This window comes from Mobula hypostoma, chromosome 10 (genome assembly GCF_963921235.1).
Source record: "Mobula hypostoma chromosome 10, sMobHyp1.1, whole genome shotgun sequence".
Lineage (NCBI taxonomy): Eukaryota > Metazoa > Chordata > Chondrichthyes > Myliobatiformes > Myliobatidae > Mobula > Mobula hypostoma.
In genome coordinates this window covers 89,062,226-89,082,280 of record NC_086106.1, presented here as the reverse complement: position 1 = coordinate 89,082,280, position 20,055 = coordinate 89,062,226, and the positions used below count along the sequence as shown (strand labels likewise).

Here is a 20,055-nt window from a genome sequence, read left to right as displayed (position 1 = left end):
GACTGAATCACAACCAATAACTTATTTCCATCACGAAAAATCAAAGATTCTGACTTCTAGTTACCAAGGATTTCGATTCTCCATCCCACTCACACTTTGACATCTCTGCCTTCAGTCCCCTATGTTGCTCCAACATACTCAAGGCAAGCTTGACGAACAGCACCTCACCCCATAAGACATAGGAGCAGAATTAGGCCATGTGCCCCATCGAGCGTGCCCTGTCATTTCTTTATGGCTGATTTATTATCCCCTTAACCCCATTCTTCTGCTTTCTGCCCATAACCTTTGACACCTTGGCTAATCCAAAACCTATCAGCCTCTACTTTAAAGGTACCTAGTGATTTGGCCTCCACAGCCTTCTATGGCAATGAATTCTACAGATTCACCACCCTCTGGCTAAAGACATTCCTCTGTCTCTGTTCTAAAGGAATGTCCCTCTGTTCTGACACCAGGTTCTCTGGTCCTGGACTCCCCCACAATGGAAAGCAACATCTCCACATCCACACTGTCTAGGTCTCAGTATTCAATAGGTCTCGGTGAGATCCCCAGCTTCATTCTTCTAACTTCCGGAAATTACAGGGGCCCAGAGTTCATTCCTGGAACCATTTCTGAGTCAACCTCCTCTGGACCCTCTCCAATGTCAGCACATCTTTTCTTAGACTGATCATAATACTCCTAGTGTGGTCTAACCAATGCCTTATAAAGCCTCAGCATTACATCTTCCCTTTTATATTCTAGTTCTCTCAAAATGAAAGCTAACATTGCATTTATCTTCCTTATCACCAACTCAAACTGCAAGATAACCATTAGGGAATCCTACATGAGGACTCCCAAATCACTTTGTGTCTCCGATTTTTAAATTTTCTCCCCATTTAGAAAATAGTCTACACTTTCATTCCTTCTACCAGAGTACGTGTCCATGCACTTCCCAACACTATATTCCATCTGCCACTTCTTTGCCCATTCTCCTAATCTGTCCAAGTCCTTCTGCAGACTCATTGCTTCCTCAAACTACCTGCTCCTCCACTTCTCTTCCTATCACCTGCAAACTTGGCCACAAAACTAACAATTCTGTCATCCAAATTTTTAATATATAACGTGAAAAGAAGTGGTCCCAACACATGTCTGGAACATCACTGGTCACCATTGGTCACTCTCAGCCAAAATGTAGAGGTTACTTTTTTTTCCCCACTCTCTGCCTCCTGCCAATCAGCCATGCTAGTATTTTTTCCTCTAATACTGTACTATGGACTCTTAACTTGTTAAGCATCATTGTGTGTGGCATCTTGTCAAAGGCCTTCTGAAAATCCAAGTATTCAACATCCACCAATTCTCCTTTGTCTATCCTGCTTGTTATTTCTTCAAGAGGCCACACTGGAAGTATCATGAGCAATAGATGACCCAAAATGCTTTCCGCAGGTATCGCTTCCTATGCAACTCCCTTCTCCAATCGTCCTCCCCACTGATCGCCCTCCTGGCACTTACCTTTGCAAGCGGAACAAGTGCTACACATGACCCTACACTTCCTCCCTCACTGCCATTCAGTGCCCCAAACAGTCCTTCCAGGTAAGGTGATACTTCACCAGTGAATCTGCGATCGCTTTGCCATGTACCTACGCTGTCTGTCAGAAAAAGTGGGATCTCCCAGTGGACACCCACTTTAATTCCACTTCCTAATCCCATTCCGACATGTCCATGCACAGCCTCCTCTACTGCTGTGATGAGGCCACACACAGGTGGGAGGAACAACAAGTTATATTCCGTCTGGGTAGCCTCCAACCAGATGGCATGAACATCGGTTTCTTGAACTTCTGGTAATGTCCACCTCTCCTCAATCCTCCATCCCCTTTTCCCTCTCTCACCTTACCCCCCTGCCTGCCCATCGTCTCCCTCTGGTGCTCCTCCCCATTTTTTTCTTTCTTCCATGGCCTTCTGTCCTCTCCTATTAGATTCCCCCTTCTTCAGCCCTGTATCTCTTTCACCAATCAACATCCCAGCTCTTTACTTCTCCCCTCCCTCTCCCGGTTTCACATATCACCTTGTGTTTCTTCCTCCCCTCCCTTCTAACTCTGACCCCTCATCTTTTTTTCTCCAGTCCTGATGAAGGGTCTCAGCTGAAATGTCGACTGTACTCCTTTCCGTAGATGCTGCTTGACCTGTTGAGTTCCTCCAGCGTTTTGTGTGTGTTAACTTTTCTGGAACGTGATTGTTTGAAAATGGCGATAATGTTTGGAAATATGGGGCCCTATGATGAAATGACAGAGCAATAGAGTTCATATACTGAAAGATTTCAATATTTTACACTGGCAAATCAAATTTCAGATGATATTCATTTTCCAACATTTTTTGACTGTGATGGGTGCAAAAAACATTTCATTCATTACGCAGCATAGTGCAACCTGCTAAGCCAGGCAATAAGCCTTATAAGGACATCACTAAAGTCTTAAAGGGCCACTATTCACCTAAACCTTTGATTATTGCTGAGAAGTTCAGATTTCATAAAAGGAAACAGGAGGAAGGTGAATCTATTTCACAGTTTATGGCAGTGCTGAAACAATTGTCTGAACACTTAGTTTGGACAGTTACTAAATGACACGTTATGTGATGGACTCATATATGGTCTGCGTAGTGAGGGAATTCAGAAATATTTGGTTACTGAAGACAAACTTACATTACAGAAGGCAATTGAGATTAGTACATCTATGGAGACGGCAGCTTAAGAAGCACAGCTATTAAGTGCATCTTCCCAAGTTCATAAAGTTTCTACTGACTTGAAGAATAAGACACCTGTTGGCAACCAATGTCACCGTTGTGGGAAAACTGGGCATTCAGCAAAAGATTGCCAGTATAAGGATTTAGATTGCTGAATCTGTGCCAAAGGGGGCATATCAAATGTGCCTGTACCTTCTGTGCACCCAGCTTGACCTGCTTAGACCCCAAACACAAAACAGATTGTGCTAAATGAACAGAAAACCCAAAAAGAGAGATGTGCTAAAGCAAAGTACAGAAGTTTCATGACAGCAGAGAGTACTTGCCCAGAACTACATCTGTGGAACAAAGTGGATACCTGTGACGATGGTGGCACAAGCTGGTCCTGTGTTGTACATGTGGAAAATTAGTAACCACACCATCTGGAGAAAGCTGTTGTCCATCTCTGAGGCTACTAAAACCAACACAAACTGACCAACCCAGATCCAGTGGCAGAAATGTGACAAGATTCTGAAACAATAACTGCAGAACCTCTGTTAAGGTCAAGTGCTTCTCCCACTACCTGTGCTTTCTGAGATGCCCCTTACTGACAATGCAGTACCCAAGCCAAGATCTATACATACACCATCAAAAGATAAAATGACTTTGCCATCATCCCCAAGTCGTCAGTACAGGCGGCCTCCAGACAGATTGAATCTCTAGTTTCGTGACTAGCCCTCAGCACATCGGGCAGAATAATCTCCATATCTGAGAACAGAGGTAGTTTATCCTCTTTCCCCAGTTCAGAAAGTATGGGAAGGAGAAGAAAACTTTAATAAAAGGAGGAGTGATATGTTATGCGATATGTGTATTTTGACCCTTATAGGCTGCAGTCAAGCTTCCCTGTGTGTTATGTACTGAATGTAATGTGAGAGGATGTTCTGGTAGTTGCCTTACAAGCAAAATAAACAGCTGCACATTTGTTCCTGACCACTCCATCTCCTGTGTGTGTTAGTCACAGCCACTTGGCTTCCCAGCACCACAAATATAGCTGGTTCTTTTATCTTAAGCTCCCTAATCAAATCTGGTTCATTACACAACACCCAATGCGGAATTGCCTTTCTCCTGGTGGATTCAACCACAAGTGCTCTAGAAAGCCATTTTGTAAGCATTCTACAAATTCCCTCTTGGAATCAAGCATGAACCTGATTTTCCCAATCCACTTGTACATGGAAATCTCCCATTACTATTTTTACATGCTTTTTCTATCTCCCATTGTAATTTGTATCCCACATTCCAGCTACTACTCTGAGGCCTGTATATTACTCCCATCAGGGTCTTTTTACCCCTGCAGTTTCTTAACTCTACCTACAAGGATTCTACATCTTATGTCCCCTCTTTTCTAGGATTGAATTTTATTTTTTATCACTAGACCCAACTCCACCTATTAGTCCTTTTGAAACAAGGTGCATCCTTGGATGTTAAGCTCCCAACTATGATCTTCTTTCAGCCATAACTCAGTGGAACCCATAATATCGAACCTGCCAATCTCGAATTGTGCTACAAAACCACCTACCTTTTCCTGTATACTGCATGCATTCAAATACAACACCTTCAGTCTTGTGTTCATCAGCCTTTTTGATTTTGTCCCCATGTCACAATATAATTCATTTCACTGATCGCAATTTTTCCCTATCATCAGCTTGTCCATCCTCACAGTCTCACTACATACAGCATCTGCTTGTATACTGTTTGCTCCAACCTCAGCTCTCTTGTTCTGGTTCCCATCCGGGTGCCAAATTAGTTTCAACTCTCCCCAACAGCTCTAGCAAACCTACCCGCAAGGATACTGATCTCCTTTTGTACAGGCCGTACCTTTCCCAGGAGAGATCCCAGTGACCCAGAAATCTGAAACCCAGCCAGCTACATCGAATCCTCCCCCATGCATTCATCTGTCACATCATCTTATTCTTACCCTCACTGACGTGTGGCACAGGTAGCAATCCAGAGATTACTACCCTGGAGGTCCTGCCTCCTTCCATTTCTTGGCTACGTTGTTGTTACCAATATATACCATATCTTCTGGCTGTTCACCCTCCCCTTTAGAATACTGTGGATTCAATCTGAGACATCCCTTACTCTGGCACCTGGGATAAAAATATACCTTTCACATCCACAGAATCTCCTGTTTGTTCCTCTAACTCTGAAATCCCCTATCACTACTGCACTTTTCTTCTCCCCCTTCCCTTCTAAGCCAGAGAGTCAGACTCAGTGCCATAGACTTAGTCGCTGTTACAATTGATAGAATTACCATGAAGTGATTGCTTTTAAAATTCACCTTTTGTTTAAGTACTTTGCAGTCCTGAGGATTTAACGTGGAATTTAACAATTTCAGGTCGCCACTCCCTTTTCACACATAGTTGTAATTTTCTTGATTTTTTAAAATTTTCTGACTACAACCGGCAGTTTAAAAATAATGATACCTTGGAAACTTTGATCAGCAGTGAAACATGTTCTCTCATTCCTCCCCCTCTCTGTAAATTAAAACATCTTGTTTTCTGATTTTGACTGAAATGTTAACTCTGTTTCTCTCACCACTGACTCTGTTCTACATACCGTGTGCTTCCTGTTTTTGCTAGCAGTTAAGGAGTTGGCTGCTATGAACACCTTGCTAACAATAGATTGTAGGTTTGAAAGAGTATGTTCACAGAAATTTCTCCTTGTCATATCTCATTTTCTCCCTTATCTACAATCTCTGTTCAGGATGCAGATGATTTAAGCACATTTCTTTTACTTTGCAACCTCGTTTATCATAGGCATAATGTTGGACCTTTCTCTTCTGAGATAAATCATTTGGATCATATCAGGCTGAGAAGGAAGAAATGTCAAAGAAGCAATTCCATCCCTCTTAACCATTAACTCATATAAGACCATAAGACCATAATGCATAGGAGCAGAATTAGGCCATCTGGCCTATTGAGTCTGCTCCTCCATTCAATCATGGCTGATCCTTTTTTTAAAATCTTCTCCTCAACCCCAGTTCCCAGTCTTCTCCCTGTAACCTCTGATGCCATGTCCAATCAAGAACCTATCAACCTCTGCCTTAAATACACCCAATGACCTGGCCTCCACAGCTGCATGTGGCAACAAATTCCACAAATTCGCCACCCTTTCTCCATATCTCTGTTTTGAAAGGGCGCCCCTCTATCCTGAGGCTGTGCCCTCTTGTCCTAGACTCTCCCACCAAGGGAAACACCCTTTCCACACCTACTCTGTCTAGGCCTTTCAACATTCGAAAGGTTTCAATGAGATCCCCCCTCATCCTTCTGAATTCCAGTGAGTACAGACCCAGAGCCGTCAAACGTTCCTCATATGATAATCCTTTCATTCCTGATATATTGGCACTTCACAATGGAGGAAGGGATAGTTTACAGACAGAATCCTGAATCAGTCACCTAGTAGCTGGCATTCAAGTTTCCAGAGAGCAAAGTCATACACTGGTTCTCTAACTGCAACTCAACTTATAACAAAAACTGATCACCTCTACAGGCTAAAGGGTTGCACATTCAGATCAATGTGCGACATTGTTCTGCTGCTGCTAAGTTAACAAATTCCATGACACATGCTGGAGATAATAACCCTGACTCTGAAATGAACTATTTTCAGGCCTGCTCAAAAAATCTGCATGAAATGTGGTCCAGTTCATCCTTGCACCTGGCTGAGAGGAGTCAGGAGCCTTTATTACGCAGCAGGGAAGTTCCATATCAACACTTGTGTACCCAGTGATGTTGATAGCCATGATCTCAACTTCCACTGCAGCAGAGGGGGTAACTCCCTAATTTCTGAATGTGGCATAGAGTGCTCAGACTTCTGAAATTATGACACTGGATTTCTATTTTCAAACGAGCCTCAGAGTGCTCCAATAATCTGCCCTGTAACAGATTACCAAACTATCAAGTGGCAGTGCTTCTTAAATTTTGAAGCTTTCCTCCAATAACATCATTGTTGCCCATTAACCAGCTATTCCACCTGCAAAGTCCAACACTGCAAAATGTCAGCCTTCTACCAGACACCAAGGAAATCCCTCCAAGAAGCTGCATGGCCGACAAAAGACCATGGAACATGGGAATTAGACACTTGCACTTGAGTAATCAGGGCTTATATGATTTTATGGTTTATTATTGATTGCTTGTGTAAGAATCATCCCTTCAGAATTGGTGACGAAGTAGATGGAGAAATGAACTGAGATAAAATGATGATATTGAAAGAACTGGATCAGCCTCACGGGCATATGATCAGCATATAAAAATCATCTTCCGCTGATCGTGAAGTCGCTGAGGAGACTTATTCCTGACCTACTGCAGTACCTGAGATGAAGCAGCTCCCACATACTACTGGATGGGCAGCTTTGATATTTTGCTTCAGTAAGCAATAAGGGTAAATGATTCCAGATCCACAGTCTGCAACTAGGAGGTGACTTTGCAAAGTGTTGTAGAGAATCCAAATGAGTCTTGGCCTTGTTTTTAAGGCTGACAAAGCAAGACATTTTCTTGTGCTGTTTTGGAACCTTTACTAGTCACTCATTCCTATTTGTGTAGAAACCACATACTATTGTATTGTGTCTGTAATGGGCAGCGGTAATTTTAAAGGTGATACATGCGATAGGAAACTAAATGGCTGCTTTGATCTCAAAGAATTTGAACTTGAGTTTTCGTGAAGTTTGTTATTTTGCCACAACAGTAAAAAGACAAAAATAACCAAAAGTTATTTAACAAAATAGTACAAAAGAGAAATAACAAGGTAGTGTTTGTTCATGGGTTTATGGAAGATTTTGAAGTCTGAGAGCAGAGGAGAAGAAGTTGTTTCTGAATCACTGGGAGTGGGTTCTCAGCGTTATTTTCCTCCTCCCTGATGCTGGTAATGAGAAGTGGGTATGTCCTGGATAGTGTGTGTCGTTAATGGTGGATGCTATCTTCTTCAGGCACTGCCTCTTGAGGATGCCTTCAGTGGTGAGGAGGCTAGTGCCCATGATGGAGCTGACTGAACCAATGGCCGTGTGCTGCCTCGTTCTATCCTGCATGTTAGAGCCTCCACACCAGATGGTGATGCAACCAATCAAAATACTGTCCACTATACATCTGTCGAAATTTGCAAGAGCTGTCAGTGCAGTTGGAGCCGCACTCTTTGAGGAAGAAGAAATGTGATTAAAATTATATTAACTGAAGCACTGAGGATATTCTTCAGTTGATGAATTTAGCTATGTTTTAGAAATGCTTCCTGTTGCAGAATTTAAAAACCTATCATTCCACAGTATTGTAGTGCCTGTTTAAAGTTAGTTTCTAATACGTTTTGGCCCCAGTATAACCCCAGTATATACAAGTTGGATGAAAGGGCAATCATGAGGTAAGAGGTTGCTGTAGGAAGGTGGAACCGAGATAATAGATCAGCCACAGTTTAAGTGGATGATCCAATTAAGTGGCTGACCCAATTAGCCAAAGTTTAATGGTATTTGTTAAAAAGGTATAAAAATATGAACTATCCATTTAACTAGTAATGAATTGTGTACTTAAATAAAATACAGAACAATTTAGACCATTACCAATACTACCGCAGTATTATAAAGCTGTGTATTTGTTCCTAATAGTTGTCAACAGAGGAATGCATCCTGTGTAAGCTGAATGTTCTTTTGATAGACTGTAAATGAACAAAATCAGTGCAGACACCTAGTGCAGGACATGACTGTCTTCATACAGTGTTTTCAAGACAATTGCATCCTCCAAATCTTCATTTACTTTTTAAAATTCAAGATTATTGTTGATACCTTTGATTTCTTCATAGTTCCTACTATGAATTGTTTCATTTTCATTCCCAATTGTTTCTGGCATCTCCAAGCCTAAATGTTTGAAACTGCAGTGAGCAAACCCTTCTGAATTATCGTACTACTTATTTCTCAATAATTATCAGTAACAAAAATCTCTGCTTTTTGAACACAAACACATAATTGACACCGTTTAAAAATGGTTTGCTCTATGTTCTGTGTTGTGTCTAAGAGCCACAACAAGTTCATGTGACTGACTTTAGTTAGATACTGTTCAGCAACAATCTCCTGAACTAATTAAGTGGCATAGTGTCCCTAATAAAGACAAAGGCAATACCAGCTATGTTCTCACTTAGTTTTTTGTTCTTTAAGAGTTGTTCCACATAAATAGTTGCCCTGGTTAACTAACGGCCCAATCAACTGGATTCCATTGTACTTACTTTGCTTCATTTACGTGACAGTGTTCGTTTCAGTCACACTTTTCAGTGAAACATATGGCAATTGAATCTTAATGGAGGCAATTCTTATAATTGCAGCAACTGAATCTTCCTGTGAATTGTTTTCTAAAGAACAGATCTGCCATATACAAATCACTATTGACCTTCAAGTTGTACATCTCAATCATTCATCTACCTAGAAATTCTACTACATAAAGCTAATATTTTCAAACAATGATTTGGCTGTTTCATGTTTTGGAGAAGTGAAATTAGGTATTATACTATGTTGGTAATGTTATTTTATTATTTTCTAGATATCAATCATCTGCAGAAATATTTGAGTCTCACTTTGGAAACTTAGGAAGAAAATGCAGTTATTTTAGTCAGGCTGGTGAGAACAGTGATGAGTAGGAACTTAGTGGGTTATCCTAAAAGTCCATCTGCTTCACAATTGGTCTTCAGGGAAGAAATTTTGTTTTGAAACCAAAGTCGGTCAAGTTCCTCATATTTTTCATCCTTTAGTCCTAACCCCCTGTAGGCCACACCATGATCATTAACACCTGATTCCACCTGGTTCTATCTATCAAAGGTCCAAATGTCTCTTCCCCATTTGACTATCCATCATCAGGCCCTAATATCACTGACCCGAAAAAAATGGCCACAGATGATCGCAGTCCCAAAACAGAATGGAAGGCGGCATATTTTATTAAGAAAAGCCAACTGAAGATTGTAGTGGGCGCACAGCCTTTTGGGTGCCCTAGAATTTTCATGATATCATCTTGAGACAGATATAAGAATGACAAAATATTTTGGCAGTGAGCAAATTAATGAAATGGTGATTTTGAATTCCACTCTATTAGATTTACTTTGATCAGTATACTTACTGCATTCATGAAGTTTCCAGCTTTCAACACCAACCTCAATATAGTATGCAATTCATTACAGTTCTGCAGTTCTGCAAGACAGCAAAAGCATTGTGCACATTCAGAACTCTATTTCATACGTGTGAACAACAATACACCAAGTGGTAGAGTTTATGCACCAACAGTTCATGGAGATCTTTTCAAGCATTGTTTTACTATTTCAGAATCTTGGTGTAAGCCTTCTTTGTGTGGGAACGGTCCAGAAGGGTTGAACTTCTGACAGAGGTAATTGAAATACCATATCAAGAAAATACTGATTTTGGAAATGTATTCTATGTAACGCACTGTAATGGCTTCTCTGTAATGTTTCACTGCTAAGGCTAATGAAATTGCTTCTCTGTAATGTTCACTGCTGAGGTAATGGTTTCTCTGTAGCAGCAATGTTTGGGTTATGGCTGGAGATAACTGGATTGTGGTTTGCATGTTAGCCAATCAGGATTTTGTTGGTCTGTCTTGTGAATCTGGAAGTAGATTTTTCGCGGGCTTTTGCCAGGAAGAGATGCGGAAAGAAGACGCGAATGGAGAGAGTTGGAAGACCGCCGGACTGGGTGGACTCGGAGTGAGGGTCCGAAGGGCAGTGACGATCGGAGGAGGTCGATGGTGAACGATCGATTTATCAGTGAGCTCCAACTTTGTGCAACGGACTGTTTAATAAGATTCGGCCCTTTTTTTTCTTTTATTTCGTTTCTCTACTAACCATATAGTCAAAGTAAGAATTATAAAGCTTAATCGTCTAATTGCATATTGTGTACTGTTTGTTATTTCAGGGTTCAGATTTGTAACAGGGGATACATCACACAGCATCCACCCAAACGAGATTTCTTAAGTTTGGCCAGGCCGAGGGCTATCACCCCCTATATTAAGCCGCTAGCTGAAGCGAGAGTTACATCTAACACTCAAAATTGATATTTATGGGTGATTCTTGCATAGCTTTGGTTAGTATTTACTTCTTCTCTGAATTGTTAATACATTCCTCTCAGAATCACCCATCTGTAGATTGCCTGGTTGAACATTTGACTTCACCTCTGTGTCTGCAAAATAGTACTAATCATAAATCGCTGATGAAAAGTTGAAGTTTATTTTAAAGGTGGTGAACTATAGAGTCATAAAAATGTACGACACAGAAAAAGGCCTTTAAAGACCAGCACATCCACATAGGCAATAATTCCTCCCCATGCCAATGACATTTGCCCACATTTGGCCCATACCCTCTACACTTTTCCTACCAAAGTTTCAATCCAAAAGCTAGTTAAATGTTGTAATAGTGTCTGCTTTCACAACCTCTACTGGCAGTGTTCCAGATATTCACACCCTCTGTGAAAAACACACCCCTCAGATCTCCTTATATCTTTCCCACCTTACTTTAAACCTGTGCCCTGTAAAAAGCTTTTGCCTTGCGATCCTATCTATGCCTCGCAATTTTATAAATCACTATATTAATAATAAAGTGTGAGGATTTGAATTAGCTGCATGTGTTTCCATGCCGAGACATGCATGACCGAGCTCTCTTTCAGCATCTTACCTTTTGCAGCTTCCATCAACATACAAACAGATGCCAGAAGCGATTTTACTTGTGGCTCAAATTCTTCCTTAAGGATCATAATTTCCAAACGAAGGTAGTAGCTGAAAAATAAACAATGCTTATTCACAAAGACCAAATTAATCAAAATGAAAATTCCCTGAAACTCCATGGTTTACTGCAAATGACCATAAGAGGTGAAGACAAAGGAGCCCAATTAGTCCATTCAGCCTATTGAGTCTGCTCTGCCACATGACCCTGGCTGATTTATTTTATCCCTCAATCCCATTTTTCTGCCTTCTCCCTATAACCCTTGACACCCTTACTAATTAAGAACCTATCAGCCTCCACTTTAAATATACCCAATGACTTGGCCTCAATGGCCATTTGCAGTAATGAATTCCACAGATTCACCACCCTCTGGCTCAAGAAATTTCTCCTCATCTCTATTTTAAAGGGACATCCTTCTATTCTGAGGTTGTGCCCTCTGGCCCCAGAATCTCACACTATTAGTAACATCTACTCCACTTCCGTTCTCTCTAGGTCTTTCGATATTCAATAAGTTTCAATGAGATCCCTCCTCATTCTTCTAAGTTCCAGGAAGTACAGGTTCAGCCATCAAATGGTCTTCATACATTAAACCTTTCATTCCCACGATCATTCTCATAAACTTCCTCTGGATCCTCACTAATGCAAGCACATCCTTTCTTAGATGTGGGACTCAAAACTCTTCATGATCCTCCAGATGTGGTTTGACCAATGCCGTATGAAGCCACAGCGTCACATTGTTGCTTTCATATTCGTTTTCTCTGGAAATGAATGCTAAAGTTGCACTTGCCTTTCTTTCTGCTGACTCAACCTGCAAGTTAACCATTGGGAATCCTGCACCTAGACTCCAAAGTCCCTTTGCACTTCAGATTTCTGAATTTATTTATGGGTTAGAAAATAGTATATTCCTTTATTCCTTCTGCCAAACTGCATGAACGTACACTTCCCTACACTATATTCCATCTGCTACTCTTTTGCCAGTTCTCCTAATCTGTCCAAGTCCTTCTGTAGATTCTGTGCTTCTTCAATACTCACTACCCCTCCACCTATCTTTGCAAGATCTTCAAACTAGGCCACAAAGCCATGAGTTGCATCATCCAGATTACTAATACATATTGGGAAAAGTAGCAGACCCCTTGCTGAAATGCACTCGTCACCGACAGCCAACCAGAATGTCCTCCTTTATTCCCACTCTTTACCTTCTGCTAGTCAGACAATCGTCTGTCCATGTTAGTGTTTTCCCCCTAATACCATGGGCTCTTATCTTGTTTTGCAGCTTCACGTGTGCACCTTGTTAAAGGCCTTCTGAAAATCCAAGTAAACAACATCCACTGACTCTCATTTGTCCATCCTGCCTGTTATTTCCTCAAAAGATTCCAACAGATTTGTTAGGCAAGAGTTCCCCTTAAGGAAACCATACTGACTTCAGCCTATTTGTCATGTATTTCTAAGTACCCTGAAACCTCATCTTTAATAGTGGACATCTTGCCAACCACTGAAGTCAGACTAATGGGCCTATAATTTCTTGTCTTTCGCCAGCCTCCCTTCTTATAGAGTGGAGAGACAGAGATAGAGGTGGTGTGAAGGAGAGGAGGAAACATAATGCAGAATTATCTCTTTTCTTCTGGTTCAATATATGCCTTTATTTCATAGATATCAATGAATCAGTTCAGGACAAAAGTAAACCTGATCTATCAATCATCTCGTTTGAGTTAAACCAAGAACATGGTTGCACTACAGCCATTACACTGCACTAATAACCTAGTAAAATATCAAAGCTTTCAGTTACTGCATCTGCAGTCTTGCAGACCAAGTAAATACAATCAAATACAGCATTTTGCACCTCAGACAGTTCCGGCTGATGCTGAGCTTAAAGATAATTCAAGTGGTACTGGCAAACTCTTCAATAATTGAATATAGGAGCATAAACCACATCCTGCAAGTTTTCTCTATGTGTCTCTTTTTATCACGATAATATGGTTCTGAATGTTTTACAGTCTTATTTTGCAAAATTCTGTATCTGTCCTCCTATAGGTACAAATCTTGAAGTGCGGCAAACGTTTGTACAGCATGAACACATTCACAGGGCAGATCAGCCAAGGGTGCGACATGCAAGTTTAACTGAATACATCAGTCTGTATTCAGATGTGTATTTATATAGTAAGATTAAGTAAATTTGTATTTATATTTCTACATTAAATGTTAGAAATTTTGGCCTACAGTGTAAATTACTGGGTGTTAACATTTTCCCAACCTTTCTAATCTTATGTACTGCTCTAACTAAAATTTGTACACTGTTATTGAGGCACAGTGATTTTTTTTCTACCTCAATGGTCAATGGTTCAATTTAATATCAGAGAATAAATACAGCATACAACCTGAAATTCATACTCTTCACAGACATCCACAAAACAGAAAAAAAACCAAAAAATGAATGGCAGAAAATGTCAGAGCCCCAAAGCCCACCCTTCCCCCCTCCAACGCACAGGCAGCAGCAAAAGCATCCTTTGCGATGATAGGAGAACTTGCAGAATAGTCTTACGACTCACTACAAACTGATTTATTACAATTAAGATTCACTATCACTCATTGGATATTCTGTACTCACTGATGAATTTTGTGTTGCCTTGGAAAGTGTTAAACATTAAGTTGGGCATAAGTTATTGTGAACAATTTTTAACCTGTAACAAGGGGAGACATCATTGACATATGTAAGGTGTCGCAGAGAGGATGACTGTGAGGGTGAAATTCCAGAAGGGGAGAGGGATTAACAGAGGTGGTCTTTGTTGTAAGTGAGGAGTTCAGAATTGTTATTGCTCTTTAGCATTTTCCTTTAGCTGCTATTGATTTCCAGAATAAGAAGGCAATATCACTTGTGGTAAGCAGCCATGTGTGACTAACAGTGGGTCATCAGTTGTGTGTCATTCCGTTTCTACCCCTCAGATCTGAGTCATGTTAAGAGATGTGGGCTAATGGATCATTTTGGTCCAGGTAAATAAACAACAGCTGTATAAACATGTTGTATACTATGCCTTATGTTATACGCTCATTTAGTAAATAGATTCCTAAATTAGCAACACACATCAAAGTTGCTGGTGAACGCAGCATCTCTAGGAAGAGGTACAGTTGATGTTTCGGGCCGAGACCCTTCGTCAGGACTAACTGAAGGAAGAGCTAGTAAGAGATTTGAAAGTGGGAGGGGGAGGGGGAGATCCAAAATGACAGGAGAAGACAGGAGGGGGAGGGATGGAGCCAAGAGCTGGACAGGTGATTGGCAAAAGGGATATGAGAGGATCATGGGACAGGAGGCCCAGGGAGAAGGAAAAGGCGGGAGGGGGGGAAACCCAAAGGATGGGCAGGGGGTATAGTCAGAGGGACAGAGGGAGAAAAAAGGAGAGAGAGAGAAAGAATGTGTGTATATAAATAAATAATGGATGGGGTACGACGGGGAGGTGGGGCATTAGCGGAAGTTAGAGAAGTCAATGTTCATGCCATCAGGTTGGAGGCTATCCAGACAGAATATAAGGTGTTGTTCCTCCAACCTGAGTGTGGCTTCATCCTTACAGTAGAGGCGGCTATGGACAGACGTATCCATTTTTCCCCCTCCCCCTTTTCTTTCTCCCTGGGCCTCCTGTCCCATGATCCTCTCATATCCCTTTTGCCAATCACCTGTCCAGCTCTTGGCTCCATCCCTCCCCCTCCTGTCTTCTCCTATTATTTTGGATCTCCCCCTCCCCCTCCCACTTTCAAATCTCTTACTAGCTCTTCCTTCAGTTAGTCCTGACGAAGGGTCTCGGCCTGAAGCGTCGACTGTACCTCTTCCTAGAGATGCTGCCTGGCCTGCTGCATTCACCAGCAACTTTGATGTGTGTTGCTTGAATTTCTAGCATCTGCAGAATTCCTCGTGTTTGCGTCCTTAAATTGGCTCTTTTTCCAGGAACATTAATGAAGTGTTTTGTTTCCCTGCACATTACTCTCCTACCTTGGCACTCTCACCAGGAGCAACATGAAGAGATCTGCCTCAGGCAGTTTACAATGGTCTCCTTGAAACATTTTCAGACGTTTCACCTGAAATAGTAGAAATTCAAATGAAGGCTCACGTTTTATAGTCTTGCACCTTGATTTTGGATGTACAACTTAACTAAGAAGTTAGAGCCAATGGTACCACAAAGCATCCACAATTCTTCAAACGGGCTAAATATATCTTTGAATATTTTACCTTGTTGTTTGCTGCCTGAACTACCTATTGACAGTATGTAGACTCATTTCCCAAGTATGGCAGGTAATGATCCCCATATTGTAGCAAGGGTCTTTGTGTTTATAAATAAGTATCTCACGCTCTGCTTTTGAAATGGACAGAGAAGGTGAGGATTCTTGCTCTTAATCAACAATGGAACAGATTTAAAAGGACGACTGTCAATATATCACAAGACTCCCAATTACACAGGTTATAACATCTTAATATCCTTGTGTCTACAATCTTTATGGTATATACAAAGCCTGACATGAAATCGAAGATATTTTTGCAAAATATCATTGTTTATCAAGTCATCTACCTGCAAATGAATTGTGACTTTTCACAAGAATTTGTAAGTGATTTGGCTGAGGTAGTGCAGATGAAAACTTTATTGAACACATGACACTTACTTCTTCCAAAATAAACATTATCAGGAGATCAGAACTACGAGAAGATACTATATTGATTTCATGAAATGTTGTAAGCCAATATCACATATTTTCAGAAATCAATTGAGTGAATATTACTTTTTAATAGGAAATGTAGGTGATGAATCCATCTTTATTCCGCAGGACAAAGTGGGTTTAATAAAGGAAGGGGAGTTAAATCAAGAAGTGGTAATTCGTTTATGCAAGTTGTAATCTTTTACAACTTGCAAGTGGTCAAGTGGTTAAGGCATTCGACTAGTGATCTGAAGGTCGTGAGTTTGAGCCCCAGCTGAGGTAGTGTGTTGTGTCCTTGAGCAAGGCACTTAACCACACAGTGCTCTGCGACGACAGTGGTGCCAAGCTGTATCAGCCCTTGCCCTTCCCTTGGACAACATCGGTGTCATGGAGAGGGGAGACTTGCAGCATGGGCAACTGCTGGTCTTCCATACAACCTTGCCCAGGCCTGTGCCCTGGAGAGTGAAGACTTTCCAGGTGCAGATCCATGGTCTCGCAAGACTAACGGATGCCTTTACTTTTAATCTTTTCAAAAGCAGTACAGTTTAAGGGGATAGGAACACAGAGAATTATAGTTCGTCAGTTTTGAGTTCAGAAAAAAACAAGTCAAAATTGCAGATTAATCTTCTTTTTAATACTTAAAGAAGATAATTAAGAAAATATATTGTGTGCAACAGAAATATGAAGAATGGGGGCAGTAAGTATGATAGCATTGATAATAAGCACAGCAAAGCTGCAGAAAAATAGGTAGAAAATAAAATTCAGTGGTTGCAGAAGTATTGTCTATCAGATTGGAAGTTCTTGCTTTGTATCCTGTTAATGAATTGAATATGCTGGAATATGCTGCCCAGACAGGAGAACAGCACTGCAGTCTCATTCACACTTGAGCTTTATAAAGTTGACCAATGAAAAAAAGAAATTTGGCAAGAACTTTGGCAGAAACGCAACTGTTTGTAGCAAATTAAACAATAGAGGAAATATGGGAGTTCCATTTGAGATCCTGAGAGAAATTATAGTAAAACCAGTGTCAAGAATTGAAGAATTTAAGGTGGAGACAGAAGAAATGAGAAATATTGGTATCTCTGAAAGATACAAATAAAGTACGATCAAAAATTTGAAATGCATTTTCATTGCCTCTTTGGTTACCATGGAAGAAAGCGTGATATTTCCAGAAATTACTATTGGCATTATTAGTATTTATTTTCATTATAACGTCATTTCTGATTTTAAAAAACACTTGAGATACAAACATATGAAGAATTTGTGTGCAATTATAAACAAATATAAATTTTAATCTTCAGTTTTATAACAATTGTATTTATGATAGAAATGAAGGGCATGAGCATTGAAGGTAGATAATTTGAGGAAGGCAATGGATGATTGTGGGGTCATTGTCAAAACATTTCAAAATTTTGACTAATTTTAATCATAACATTCACACATAGCTCATTGCCAATCGAAAGGAAATTACAATATATTAACCAGCTAATTGCTACTATGAAGAAAACTTATACAAATGAAATTAAACCTTTTACATTAAATCCAACTGTGTTATATAAAACATTTGAAGTACAGATTCTGGAGCAGAAACTACTTATTTTTGATAAGTTAAGTAAATCATTTTAAAGGCCAAGCTGCTGTGGCTAGACTTTGTTGGCCTGAGCTTCATATGTGAGATTCACAATTGTGTAGGGTTCTCAGAAATTGCTGCAACTGAAGTCCACAGCAGACCAGATTACATTGATTTTAATTAATTTTTCCATCATCTTTGTGCCACATCCATAGTCCCTAAAATAAAAGAATTTACCTCTTCAGCTTCTGGCAATAGTTTGAGCAGCTTAGTTAATTCTTCAGACCCATATCCTTTCGCTGTTCCATGTCGAATGTCTTCTACAATCTCTTGTGCAGATCTTTGGTGTTAAAAAAGATCAATTCAGTACCATGTTATTTATATCGAGAAGTAACATTAAAATCCCTTGAACAGCTTCAGCAGCACAACTGACACTAAGCATGTCTTTAAATTAAGGGAAAGATATTGTAAACAACGGGAATTCTGCAGATGCTGGAAATTCAAGCAACACACATCAAAGTTGCTGGTGAACGCAGCAGGCCAGGCAGCATCTCTAGGAAGAGGTACAGTCGACGTTTCAGACCGAGACCCTTCGTCAGGACTAACTGAAGGAAGAGTTAGTAAGAGATTTGAAAGTTGGAGGGGGAGGGGGAGATCCAAAATCATAGGAGAAGACAGGAGGGGGAGGGATGGAGCCAAGAGCTGGACAGGTGATTGGCAAAGAGGATATGAGAGGATCATGGGACAGGAGGTCATGGGACCTTAAGATATTGTAATGCTTTAGTAATTATTATAATTCAGTTATTTCTACTTTTACAGACACCATTCCTGAAAATTCAAATAATACTCTTTCTAATAATATATATTTATGTTTGTTTTCAGGGCTAAGAAATTTTAATTTTCTTGGTCCATCTGGCTCAGAAAATCAAGGCAATAAAAACGGAAAATGCAGCAAAACCTCAGGAAAGAAAATTACTAATGTTTCAGGTTGAGGACATTTTTTCTGAACTCTCAGTATTTTAAAATTTTCATAGTTGGAAGATAATGTTTGACTATTTCAATATTTGGCCAACATATCCAACAGGGTGCCAACAGAGTTTACCTACCTCTTGTTTATTGAATATTCCAGAACTAAGACACAAATGAACATAGTGGGATTATATTTTTTTAAATTATACTCTACAATTCAGTTTGATCAATTAGAAACCAAATTATGGGGATTCAGGAATTGAGTCTCAAGTTACCTTTGCAGTACATTTATTTCATGCTGATTCAGATCATAAATCTAGAGTAGCAAGTTTTAATTTATCCCAGAAATACTGAAATAATTGCATTGTCAATATTGTTTTCCTTGCAAATTATTCTCTATACCTTGTTCCAACACTGTAATATCCTAGTGTACACTATTCAGCTTACCAAAGAAGGATATACCTGGGGTTTTTCGGGTTATGACTAAATGCCACTTAATATTTCTGAAGAGTTTCAAAGAGCACTTAAGTCTGAAGCCTTATACAGTACTAACTGTTTATTTTCAGCCTCTAATAAGGCCCACAGAAAGCTTAATGCCGTGGGTCAAGAAGCAACTTCCCCTTATGAAGGTTGATCTTTACCCAAGTTCTAACTGGTAATTGCAAATAATAGCGGAGAGGTGGGGTGTGGTGATTTGAAAGGGATCGATGATGGCTGATATATAGATTACAGCTACTGCAGAATAGCTCATTTTTGAGCACCACTTCTCTTCCTAACGAGGAACATTAAGTGCAAAATACAATCATTTGCCAATTATTGAATGCAGTGCAGAAGAAAATTGAATTTTGGAAAATCATTTCACCAAAGATCTTAATGTGATCAGCAAAATGGATGTTATTTTGATAGCTCTCCGACAATATTCTCAAGATGGGCATCAATCAGCAATCAGAAAAAAATTATGTTTCCTTTAGTTGCAAGGTCTAGGATCCAAGGGTACAGCATCAGAATAAAAAGATATCACCTTAAAACTCAGTTGAGGAGGAAATTCTTCAACCAGGTGGGTGGACAATCCGTGAAATTTATTGCCACAGGCGGCTGTGGAGGCCAAGTCATCGGGTATATTTAAGGCAGAGATTGATAGATTCTTGATTAGTAAGGGTCCTAGAAGTTACAAGGATGAAGGTGGAAGAATGGGGTTGAAAAAAATACCCATAACTGAATGGAATTTATTGAATCTATTCTGGTTTTTGAATTTATTGAGTATGCCTGCAATAAAGTGAATCTCAGGGTTGTATACAGTATCATATATGTATTTAGAGAATAAATTTACTTTGAACTTTGAATGATAAAGCAGACTCAAATAGCTTATTTCTGCTGCTCTATCTTATAGGCTTATAACCTCA

General features: G+C 40.1%; 1 protein-coding gene across 6 annotated transcripts in view; it reads right to left on the bottom strand.

The window, feature by feature from the left end:
• The window catches only part of fhdc2 (FH2 domain containing 2), a 69,160-nt gene that overhangs the window by 30,145 nt on the left and 18,960 nt on the right, over positions 1-20,055 (bottom strand). For all 6 annotated transcript variants that reach the window (XM_063060815.1, XM_063060814.1, XM_063060816.1 and 3 more), the window contains 4 exons: positions 17,921-18,023; positions 15,416-15,501; positions 11,389-11,489; positions 9,828-9,898 (listed from right to left, as the gene is read on the bottom strand). In XM_063060815.1, coding sequence (XP_062916885.1) covers positions 9,828-9,898; positions 11,389-11,489; positions 15,416-15,501; positions 17,921-18,023 — 361 coding nt within the window. The remainder of the gene's footprint in view (positions 1-9,827; positions 9,899-11,388; positions 11,490-15,415; positions 15,502-17,920; positions 18,024-20,055) is intronic.